Here is a 10,852-nt window from a genome sequence, read left to right as displayed (position 1 = left end):
CCTCATATGCTTTTCTATCCCTACAGTGTCTGGGTTGGAAGGGAAGGGAAGGAAGCTCTTTCCCATCTCCGCTTTTGCAAGTAAGGAAACAGGCCTTGTGTTCAGGGAGTGGCTCAGGCTTCCCAGATCTCATCTAGCGCTCTTTCCATCACGCTGATTTACCCAATGGTGCCAGCATTCCTTCCATCGGAGTTGCACATCACATCAGCTTGGCTCTCCCTGGGTTCCTTCTGCCCTGACACAGCCTTGCCGGTAACTAGAGTCAGTTTACCAGCCCACCCGAATTACACGAGGCCTCATTAGGAGGGAAGCTAGAGTTTTTCTGACATCCCAGGGGCAAACAAATCACACAACCATTCATTGGCCAAGTATCTTGAAGGCCTACTATGCACTGGGCAGGCTTGTGTTAGATGGTGCGTGATCTTTATATAAAGCATGGGGCTCTAACGCGCTGGGCACGGTGTAGGCAGCCACTTTCATTATCTAGTGGTTCTCAAACGCATGCCCCTCCAGGTGGCCCAATACCCATCAAGTCTGTTTTCCCCGGGGCCCCTGAACTAGAGAGGAGAATGACTCTGTTCCCTTGGAAGGACTCCGGGGGCAGGCATACACACACACGAAAGAAAACCACACAGCACTGAGGGAAAAAAAGAATTTTTTTTATTAATCTTTCTTTTTTAAAAAAAGTTGATTTTTTGTGTTTTTTTCGTTTTTTTTTTTTTTTAGGTAAACCTCTTTCTGTCTCCCCTCCCTCACTCTGCCCACCCTACTCTTAAAAATATAAAAATGTCCAACCCCAGATAACTAGAGTACAATAAATAAACAGTAAACACAAAAACATACTTTATTTGTTTCTTCTTTATACAAAATAAGGAAACTAGAAGCGTTCGACTTCCAAAAAAGTATAATACTGTACATCCTGACGACCCCGCCTCCAGGCCCCGGGCAGGGAGGGTGGTCTATGGGCCGGAGCCCGAAATCTTGGCGCCTTGCCCAGGGGGAGAGCGGGGTGGGCGAGCGTTCCAGTCTGGCCTGGACCCCTCCCCCCCGGGCTCACAATAAATGTCAAAGGAAGGAAGGGCTGGTGGGGGTGGGTGGGGGGTGCCTGTCCCCCGGTGCCGGGAGGTCCGGACCGCCCCCTTCCTAGAAAGCTGACCTTGATCCTCAAGTGTGGCCACCAGGGGGCGCCCGCGCGCAGGCGGCTCCGTCCTCCCGCCGGTGACCCCCCGCCCCACTCAAGCGCGCCCCCTCCCCTCTCCATCTTCTCGCGCCCTCTCCGGCGGGCGCTCGCTCCATCTTCTCTCTTCCTCATTTTGCTCCCTTCCCTCGCTCTCCCTTCACTCTCTCCCTTTTTCTTATCATCTTGTTTTAAAGACGGGGAAAGCAGAGTGAGAAATAAGGTCACCAAAATGCCACTCGGATGGCAGAGAGGGGGAACGACCAGCTCCGGCCCTCGGTCTCAACCCTCTGTTGGTCCAAAGAGGTGGTGGTGGTAGGGGTCGGGGGGAGTCTAGAGCGTGCTGGAAATCTGTCGACCCTCCGCAGTATTGACTTTGGTCCCGAGCACCGCTCGCGCCTCCCGGAGAACCCTGGCAGCGGGCCGGGGTGGGGGTGGGTGGACCCGGGGGCGCCCCGCCGCGCGTCCTGCCGCGCGTCCCGCCGAGGAGCCTCGGCCGCTGTGTGCGGACCCGGGAGGGAACCCCTGAGCGCGGCGTTTCGGTTCGGGCGGCTGCGTCCGGGGGCGGCCCGGCCCGGCGGCCTTACCACACGGCGGCCTCGTTGAGCTCGGGGTTGGGGTGCGACAGGGGTCCGCTGTAGCCGCTGGCGCCGCTCATGGGGAAGGGCGGGCTGGGCCCGCCGCTGAACACCTCGCCGGGCAGGGGGTGCAGCGCGCCGGGCAGGCCCGGCTCCGGGCTCGGCGTGTCCGGGTGCGAGATCATGTCGGTGAACCTGGGGTTGTCGGCGGCGTGCGGGCCGGCCAGAGGCGGCTCCAGCGCTCCCAGCGGCGTCGAGCCGGGTCCCGACGCGGCCAGGAAGCTCGAGTCGGCCGGGGACTGAGCCTGTGACGGCGGGCCGTGCGCGAAGAAGTCGTAGTTGCCTCCGGGCGCGTAGTAGTCGCCTTGATAGTCTGCGGGCGGGACCGGGATGAGACAGGGCCAGGTCAGAGGCGGCCAGGCCTGGAAGGGGACCCGCGCGGACAGAGGCCCAGACCCAGCGGGGACCGGGGGACACTGATTCAGGGTGGCGAGCCCCGCAGAGACGGGGAGAGAGCGCGCGGCTGGCTGAGGAGGGTCTGCGGGGGAGGACGCAGCAGACCCAGAGCCAGTGTCAGGGAGAAAGACTGTCAGAGGTGCCCAGAGGTCCCTGACACCTACCCCGAGACACCCACAAAGCAGAGGGAGAGACTCAGAGACAGAAACACAGAGAGAAAGATGTTGTGACTTCAAAGTCAGAGGTTCCCCACAGACAGAAAGGGAGAAAGACAGTGAGTGGCAGGGGAGACACAGACAGTGACCCATCCTAGACCGTGTCTTAGGACTGGGGAGAGATCCACAGAGAGCCAGAGAGAGACACAGAAAAAGCCAGAGACAGGATCAGTGAGCGCTCGGCAGAAAACAGAGTGACAGGGGAGCAAAGAGGGAACACAGCAAGGAGCCCCAGGACTCCGGTCAGAAAAGAGACTTAGGTACCAAGACCAAGGCAGAGACAGAGACCAGGACGACGGTCTAGGACAGGCACAGAGAAAGAGATGAGAACAGACGTGTGTGTGGTTAGAGACACACTGGTAAAAACCTGTGAGAGACTCAGGGGCGAGAAGAAAGCTCAGGAGAGGCAGAGGCACCCACAGATCCGCCAGATGAGTCAGAGACATCAGAGATGTGTGGAGTAGAGCTTGGTGGCGAGGCTGGGGTGGACAGAGACCAGAGCATCAAATGATTGAGGGGGGGCGGCCGCCTGGCAAGGAAGAGGCCAGATCTAGACCCCACACCCCAGCAGCGGAGAGGGACTGGCGAGTTGGGCCAGGGACATAGCCAACAGCACTCCGATCCCACAAGGCAGCTGAGTACCGTCTCCTTCCCCGAGATTACCCCGTGGACCTGGCCCACCCTTCACCCCCTCTAGTCCAGCCCTGCGGCCTTCTGGGTGAATATGGGGGTCTGGCCATCCGCGCCACCTCCCTAGGCCTGACAAGAGAGGGAGGGCATGCCCTGATCACCCACATCCAACATTTCACGAGCGCTTAAACATGCATTTGCCTGGACACCCAGTTTCTGAAATATTTGGGGACAGAATCCTTTTGAGAATCTGCTGATAGCTGTGGGCTCTCTCCAGAAAAATGCACAAATCGCATTTTTACCCAAAAAATCAGGGGGCGTAAGGGCTCCAGGTTATAAACCCAGCCATTTTCAATAAATGGTTTCTGCATCAACTGTTTGACCTCTTCCCAGAGTCCTCTCCCTGGGGACCTCCTCCAGGTCGGTCTCCTGAGGGGTTGGGGTGCGGGACCCCCATGAAAGGAGCCCCTTGTCGCCGGCACCCGTGACAATAACCCGCTTTGTGCGGTGGGAAAACCAGCGCACACCCAAGCGGGGCTTCCTCAGCAACACCCCCTTCACCCCGCGCTGGGTCTTCGGGTCTCAGTCACCAGGGTGACTTCCGGACGTCCCCTGAAGCCCGGCCCCCCTTCTTTCTCCAAACCCGTAAATCAGTCCAAATAGGGGTGCCCTAAGGCGCGGCCTGTAGACGGTTTAAGCAACAGTTAAAACGGTCGCCAACTACTTTTTAAAAACCACTCATTGCATTCTCCCCGAAAGTGAAGTGAAAGGTTGGAAGCGGCGAATTGGGGCCCCTAAGAGACGGGGATGGGGGATGGCCGCGGCCCGCAGCGAGCCGGCAAGCCAGCAAGGGCCGCGGCCCCCGCCGCCTCCGCCCATATGGCGGCCGGGCCGGAGGTAATTGGAACAAACGCCGTCTGAAAAGGGCACAAAAGCCGCAGCTGGGGCTTTGTCCGCGCTCCCACGGGGAGCCGCCGGCCCCGCCGCCCAGCCCCTTTCTCGCCCGCTGCCGGCCGCCGCCGCCCGGATCTCCCAGCGCGGACTAGGCGGGGCTGCCTCCCTGGGGCTGGGGGGTCCTGCCCCCCCATTCCGGAGAAAGAGGGCCCCGCGTGTCCTGGCCCCCACCCCATCCAGCAGACTCGCGGGTAGATGAGGTGGCGGGACTGGTGGAGGCACACCAGTCCTCGGGGAAACCTTGCTTAATTACCCAGGCGGGGAGAAATTCCGGACTGCACCGGCCCACCACCTCCCCGCGCCGGTCGGAGATGGTGTGCGGAACGAAGCAAAGATAGGGAGAATTCGTGGCTGAAGACAGCAGGACGGGTCCACCATCCAAGCTGCCCTCGGCATCTGCAGCCCCAAACCCGGGCAATGACATCGCACAGTCTCTCCCCCAGAAGCAGACCCCCACAATTTGCCCACAATTTCACGGTGCGGTGGGCCTGGCCAGACCTGAAGATCTAACCTCCTAGGAGGACCATGTGCTGAAGCCTTCCTTCCTGGGTCTGCCTGGGGACGGCAGGGCCTACCCTACACGTTGGCCCTGGCATTGCCTCCAAATCCACGTGTCTAAGAAAACTCATCTCTCCCCAAACTGGGCCACTAGCCTCTGCGCTCCCCAGGCCCTTGGCACTGAACAACTCAGCAGAGATCGGTCTCAAGCACTGGCACTCTGAGGGCTCTCCAGATTCAGAGGCTCAGAAACACAAGAGGGAGGTGTTTTCCTTGAGCCCAAAGGTGGGGGAAGGACCATGAATGGATTTCCTAGAGCACCTGGGGTGCTGGGACGGTCGTGGGGGGTTGGAATGCGTCATCACTGCCGGTAGGAAGGAAATGGAGGGGTGAGCGGACAAGGCACGAAGGAGAAAAGGGAAGGAAGAAAGGGAGCAGCGGCAAGGAGAGTTCACCGGAGCCTGAGCCCCAAACACCAGCAGCAGAATGCCTCTCTGCGGAACTCCAGCTCCTTGCAGAGAGTGGGTAACTGGGTGGGCCCATCTCTTACACTTCCAACCCCAGTGAACACTGGTGGGCTTGGGGCTGGACAATGGGCGAGAGTCCTGCCCACAGAGCAACTGCCCGCATCCTGGCTAACAGTGCCAGACGCTGAGCGCATAGTCCCCGAGGCGGCACAGGAGGTTTGGACTGGCAAGCTAGCTAGCAGGTGGCCCCGGATGGATTCGGACCCCTCCATCCCTACTGCCTGCGCTGCCCTCCAGTGCCTATGTTCCTGCTGGTGCCAAGTGCACCACACCGCCAAGGGCAAGGGCAGCAGGAAGGCTGGGAGTCAGGTGGGGCCAGCGTGCATGTCCATTTGCAGTGTTCTCCTTGGTATGATGCTTGGAGTGTGGGAGCCTGTGAATCTCTTTGGGTGTGTTCGTCCGTGAGTGAATCTGCGGGAGTGGCTCGCACCTGTGTGTGTTGTTGTATGTGATCACGTGCCTAGATTTGTATCCCCGAGGTCTCTGAACTCCAGTGCGTGCACATAAGGGAGTGGCACCCGTGTGGCTTGCGTGAGTGCATGTTTATCTGCGTGTATCACTGTATGGGTGAGTGGACCCATGCATCTGATTTTGTGCCCAGGAGGTATCTATGGGTGAGCGGGCGCTCGTCTGTTGCTGTGTGTCTGTTAAGGGGTGTTCATGATTGTGTATGTTGCGCGTGCACAGAAGGGAGGGAGGGATCCCCGGTGGCCAACACTGCCCGCATCCCACCCTGCGGTCCCTGCGTCCTCAGTCCCCAAAACCGCAGGGGCCTGGTTGTAGGGCAGCGCGTTCCAGGGTGGGCGGGGGCGGAGTCCTTACCTCCGTAGTAGGTGTACGGAGTGGACCCCAACATCTCAGACTCGTCCAAGCGGCCGCCCAGCGGACGCATGCGCCGCGGACTCCGGAAGAAGGCGTGTCTCCGGGCGCCCAGTGCGCTCAGCTGTTTCATCCTGCGTTCTTTGGACCTTCGGTTCTGGAACCACACCTGGGACAGGGCGGGAATTGTGAGCTCGGGTCCAGGGTGCCGATGACTCCCTGCCCAGGCCTCCCCTTCTGGGTCCTATAGCCTTCTCCGCAACAAGACTGCCCAGAGGCGGGGGCCGGGCGGATTAGGCCGGGAGAGGTGGAGAGGGGCTTCGGAGAACCAGCCAAGGGTGAAGGATTTCGCGGACCCGTGGGGCGACTCATAAAGACTTGGGCTTCCTGGTCCTCGGCCCGCCCTCGGCCTGACGGCTTTATAAAGGCCTCCCGCCCTGCACGGCTCTAGTCCTGGCCCCTCGGCTCCCCAGCCTCCCCAGCCTCCCCAGCCGGGTTCTGGCGGTCTGTCTGTCTGCCGGCGCACCCGCACAGGGAGGGGAGCACGTGAAAAACCTTGCCCCTTTCTCTGCTCCGAAAGATGGCAGGAGAGGAGGGATACCCCCGTGAGGCTTAAAACTCTCCTTGAACGGGGAGCGGGCGGGATTTCGAGGGGTGAGTGACCCGCCCAAGACTGCACCGTCGGGAGTACAGCAGGACTATACGCGATCTTGATCTTTTGGTTAGAAGTTCGACCGGCTAGCCCTGACGTCGGGCACACAGTCTGCGCTTCGGCAGACCCGAACTAGGCCCCCTCTCAGCCAAGGGGGCTGGGTGGGAGCCTCCCGGACTCAGCTAGCCTGGGGAAGGGTGACCGGGGGCCGGCCGCACCTGGATCACGCGCATGTTGAGGCCGGTCTCCTGCGCCAACTGTTCGCGGATGTGGCGCGTGGGCTTGGGCGTGGCGGCAAAGGCGGCCTTGAGCGTCTCCAGCTGCTTGGCTTTGATGGTGGTGCGCGGGCCGCGCCGCTTCGTGCCGGAATTCTGCTCCTCGTTCTCGTTGTTGGCTGTCTCCTTGTCCGACGACGTCGAGTTGTCCGTCTCCTTGGGGTCGTCCTGGAGTGGGTCCTGGAGGTCCGGGGACAAACTGCGGTCCGTACAGGATGACACTGCGGCGGACGGAACGGGAAGAGGACAGCGGCGTCAGCGGCGGCCCAGGGTCTCTCCAATCGGGGAGCCGGTTCCCACCGATCCAGGTCCCCGCCATCTGCGCGCCTGGTTCCCCTCCGAGCCACGCGACAGCCCCTCCCCCCAGGGGTCCGGCGCCCGCCCACTCTCTCCAGGTGGGGCCCTGCCTAGAAGGGACCCATCACAAGCCCCCTCGGGGCACTTTTGGGCTACTGCTTGGGTAAGGGGGAGGCGCGCCCTCTGGGGAAGCGCGGCCTCGGTAGAGAGCGGAAGGGAGGATGCTACAGATGCCCTCTGGGCCTCAGATCTTCCTCCCGGTTTCTCCTTCATCCGGACCCCAGTTGCGGTCCTCCCCGTGCAGCCTGAAATTACCAGGAACTGAAAAGACTCCGAAAAGGGGGGCATTGTGTGTCTCCAAATTGGGGGAGGAGAGCAACTTGGGAAAGGCCTCTCCGTGGAAGGAGGTGGGGAGGGGAGCTGGTAGCCCTCTCCTGTAGGACAGACTCCAAATGCTAGCCCCATTCCCCAGCGCCGCCCCCCCACCCCCCGCAGGCCTCTCTACCGGCCCTTTCATTTGCCCTAGAAATGCCGGGTGGGAGGGGAGAGCTCTGAGCCAGGCACAGAATGTGCACCAGGGCCCAAGTAGAAACCGCCAGGCTGGCCTGAGGGTCTTTTAGGGCCTGAGGCTGGGGAGGGGAGAAGATCGCCTACCTGAATTGAGGCTGCCCTCCTTGAGGCTGGGGGAGCTCAGGTAGTCGTCCTTGCACACGAACTTGTTCTCGTCGATGACGTAGAGCTCCTCGCCCGTGGACAGCTGCTTGTTGCACACCATGCAGGTGAAGCAGTTCAGGTGGAAGACCTTACTGCGGGCCTTGCGCACCAGGTCGCTGGGCGAGATGCCTTGCGCACAGCCTGCACACTTTGTGCCAAAGCGCCTGCACACACAACATGGCCTGTCACTTTGGAGCAGCCCCCCCGGGGGGGGCGTCCTCTTGAGCCCCTGACCGCTTCCCACCCACCCTAGGCTTTGAGAGGTCCCCATTTCCACATCTGCCAAATGAGAGCCCCCATCCTGTACTCTCTGGCTAGTGCGAGAGAGGGAAGGCAAATGTCCTGGGCTGTTCTTGGGGCTGGGACTGTCACGCTCTGTTCATGTTTATTCGTCTTCCCCAAGGTTTAGAGCAATGGGTGCAGCCTTCAGCCAAGCACAGACCCAGAGCACCCCAAGGTGCTCCCCGCATCCCTGCCAGATCTGCCTGGGCTGCTGGAGACCAACTTGGCCATCCAAGTTATTTACATCTTAAGCCAGGCCAGCCAGGTTTGGGCCACTCCTTGGCTTTGCCTCCTGGAACCTGTCCAGTCTGCTGCGGCCCAGGTAAGGCCAGTGGGCCTGGCTGGCAGGTCCAAGCCATGGGGTGGGGAGCCCCTCTCCTGAGCTGGATCTGAGCAAATGGGAAGGAACCAATTGCTGATTCCCAGTGCCAGCAGCTCCCAAGGCCTTCCAGTCCCCACTCTGGGACCTGCGGGAGCTAGCTGGCCTTGTGGACAGCAGAGCCTCAGAACAGCGGACTGTGGAAGGTAGGGATTGAGTCCCCAACTCCCCCCAAATCTCCGGCCCTGGCAGGCACTGGGAGAATGTGACCAGAAGGCGATGCTAAGCCTGCATGGCCATTACGGAGGATCTCTCAAATTCCCCCTTTCCCGCGTTCCCGTTCCCATTCTAAATCCCTTTCTTTCTTCCTTGAGCGCTTGGAGAAGGCCAGTCTCCCCCAAGTGGGTGGTGGCAGCCAGCACTGGGAGGGGTGAGGTGCGGGTAGAGAGGGAGAATGAGGGCCCAGGACCTTGGGGCCCCACATCTACTCATACCCATGTCTCTAAACAGGGCGAATTTGGGTGACGTTGATGTAGTGAGGGCATTAGAAGCCATAAGTCACTTTTGGCCTTATCCGGCAGTGTAATTGGCCATATGCACCTTATCAAAAATCATTAGGCACTTTGCAAGCACCCCACATTAGGGGCCTCAGGCCTCCGGAGCCAGGGAGTTTACACGTGTAAAGCCGTGGCTGACATTTTCTCCTATTCAAATTCCCTAGTGCCGAGCTGCTGGGGCCGGTGAGCAGCCTTTCTCCACGGTGTTAATCACGCCCCCCTTCCTTCAGTGCCCGGAATTCACAGGCACAAAGCCGGCTGCGGGCGCCTGGTGGAAACAGGCAGGGCTGAGCTGCCAGAAAACCCACAGCCTTCCTGGCCATCCCTTGGCATTTCCCAGGTGGGGAAACTGAGGTTCAGAAAAGTGACCTGCCCTGGCTCACCTGAGGGCCCCTATGGGCAGCAAGGGAAGGTGACACATCGCAGACAGGACCCTGAAGGTCCTGATTCTCAGCTTCAATTTCATTTGTACATTTCAAGAGGGGAGGAAATGTGTAAGGAGTTGGTGGAGGGGAGCAAGTAGAAGGTTCCCTCCCTCCCTCATCAGAAGAGATCTTCTGGGCTGAGCCCCCTCGGAGTTGGGGAAGTTTCTGTTTGTCCAGGAGGGCTCTGGGGCCCTGGCCTGCTGGGAGGTCAGCCCCCCCCTCCCCCCCCCCCCCCCGCCGGGCTCCTGCGCTCCGCCCGGTGGGAGAAGCCTTCAGCAGCCCCTAACTTAGGCAAAAATTCTTCCTCTCTCAGAACAGGGTTTGAACTTCCACCCTGGAAGGGATTGAGGTCCCTGGGGTCGCAGCTGCAGGAAAGGGGCAGAGACGCGCGGGGAGCAAGTTTGTAAGGGCTTCTTCGCCCTGCCCCCCCGCGGCTCCAAGCCGGCCTGGAGGAGCGAACTAGAGCCAGCGAAGCAGCGTTCTTCTTACTCCACCCGGGCTCGGCGCTTTCCCGGACCAAGGACAGGACGAGAGCAGCGGGCTGCCCCGCTTCCCGTGTAAGCTTGTGAGCCCAGGAGGCAGGTTGCGCGGTTTCCCCTTCCCCGGCGCCCCAACGGAGCGCGCGCAGGGCTGGCGCGCGGGGCGGGCGCGCAGGCGGCAGGGCGGCAGGGTGGCGGGGCGGCGGGGCGGCGCGGCCTCTTACCTGAAGAAGTCATTTTTGCAGTAGAGCTTGCCCTCGCGCGAGAAGCACTTCTCCGAGAGGTTGGTCTTACACTCGCAGCACTGTACGCATTTGATGTGCCACGCGCGGTCCAGCACGTTCAGCAGGAAGCGGTCTAGGATGGGCCGCTCGCAGCCGGCACAGTGCACCATCATAGCGCCCCAGCGGCTCGGGCCGCCCTGCCCTCCCTTTGGGCCCCCGGCCCTCGGGCCCCCGGGCCCCGCTGCTGCACTCCGCCTCTTATCTCGGCCGCCGCCGGGCGAGTCCGGTCCGGACCAAGACTCAGCCGGTCAAGTCCTTGGGTGATCGCTGGCCTGGCGCTGGGCTGCCCGGGGTGGGGTGGGGAGGGGTGGCTTTCACAGCCTCATGCCCGGGGCCGCGCGTCCCAGTGCTTGTTCCGGGCTCCCCCAGGTGTCTTGGGTGGCTAATGGCCTCGGCGCTGCGGAGCGGCTTTCCCCGGTGGCGGAGGCGCCGGCACTTTCCCCCACTTTCAAGCGGTCCCGATCCTCATCTTTGTCTGGCTGCCGCCTAATTCGCGCATCCTTATTCAGATTTGGTGACGTGGCGCGGCACGTAGGGGGCCCGGCGGCCAATGGGCGCGCGGTGGCCATGGCAACCTCTTAAATTTATAGCATATCTAAATTGGCTACAGCGTTGCGGTCAGGACAGAGCAAAAAAAACAAGGCATCAGTATTGTTGAGTATTAGCTTGTACCTGGTTCGGAGGCTAAGTAAGTATTTACCTTCCAGTTTGGGG

At 61.0% G+C, this 10,852-nt stretch overlaps 1 protein-coding gene across 1 annotated transcript; it reads right to left on the bottom strand.

Annotated features, from left to right (window-relative positions):
• Positions 1–794: 794 nt before the first annotated feature.
• On the bottom strand, positions 795–10,606 carry LHX5 (LIM homeobox 5). Its single transcript, XM_059139676.1, has 5 exons — positions 10,079–10,606; positions 7,733–7,956; positions 6,725–7,002; positions 5,858–6,023; positions 795–2,128 (listed from the first exon to the last, which is right to left on the bottom strand). Exons 1-5 carry the CDS (start codon positions 10,249–10,251, stop codon positions 1,761–1,763), a joined length of 1,209 nt encoding a protein of 402 aa, XP_058995659.1. The 5' UTR covers positions 10,252–10,606; the 3' UTR covers positions 795–1,760.
• Positions 10,607–10,852: the final 246 nt, after the last annotated feature.

This window comes from Mustela lutreola, chromosome 11 (genome assembly GCF_030435805.1).
Source record: "Mustela lutreola isolate mMusLut2 chromosome 11, mMusLut2.pri, whole genome shotgun sequence".
Taxonomy (NCBI): domain Eukaryota; kingdom Metazoa; phylum Chordata; class Mammalia; order Carnivora; family Mustelidae; genus Mustela; species Mustela lutreola.
Note: the sequence above shows the minus strand (reverse complement) of the source record. Positions and strands in the feature narration are given on the sequence as shown.

What these genes read in the sequence shown, in the direction of transcription:
- LHX5 (XM_059139676.1), bottom strand. Translation starts at nt 10,251, where the DNA reads ATGATGGTGCACTGTGCCGGCTGCGAGCGGCCCATCCTAGACCGCTTC. An exon ending in TGCAAAAATGACTTCTTCAG is followed by an intron (nt 7,957 to 10,078) that starts GTAAGAGGCCGC and finishes TTGTGTGTGCAG; the next exon opens with GCGCTTTGGCACAAAGTGTG. An exon ending in TCCGTACACCTACTACGGAG is followed by an intron (nt 2,129 to 5,857) that starts GTAAGGACTCCG and finishes TCCCGCCCGCAG; the next exon opens with ACTATCAAGGCGACTACTAC.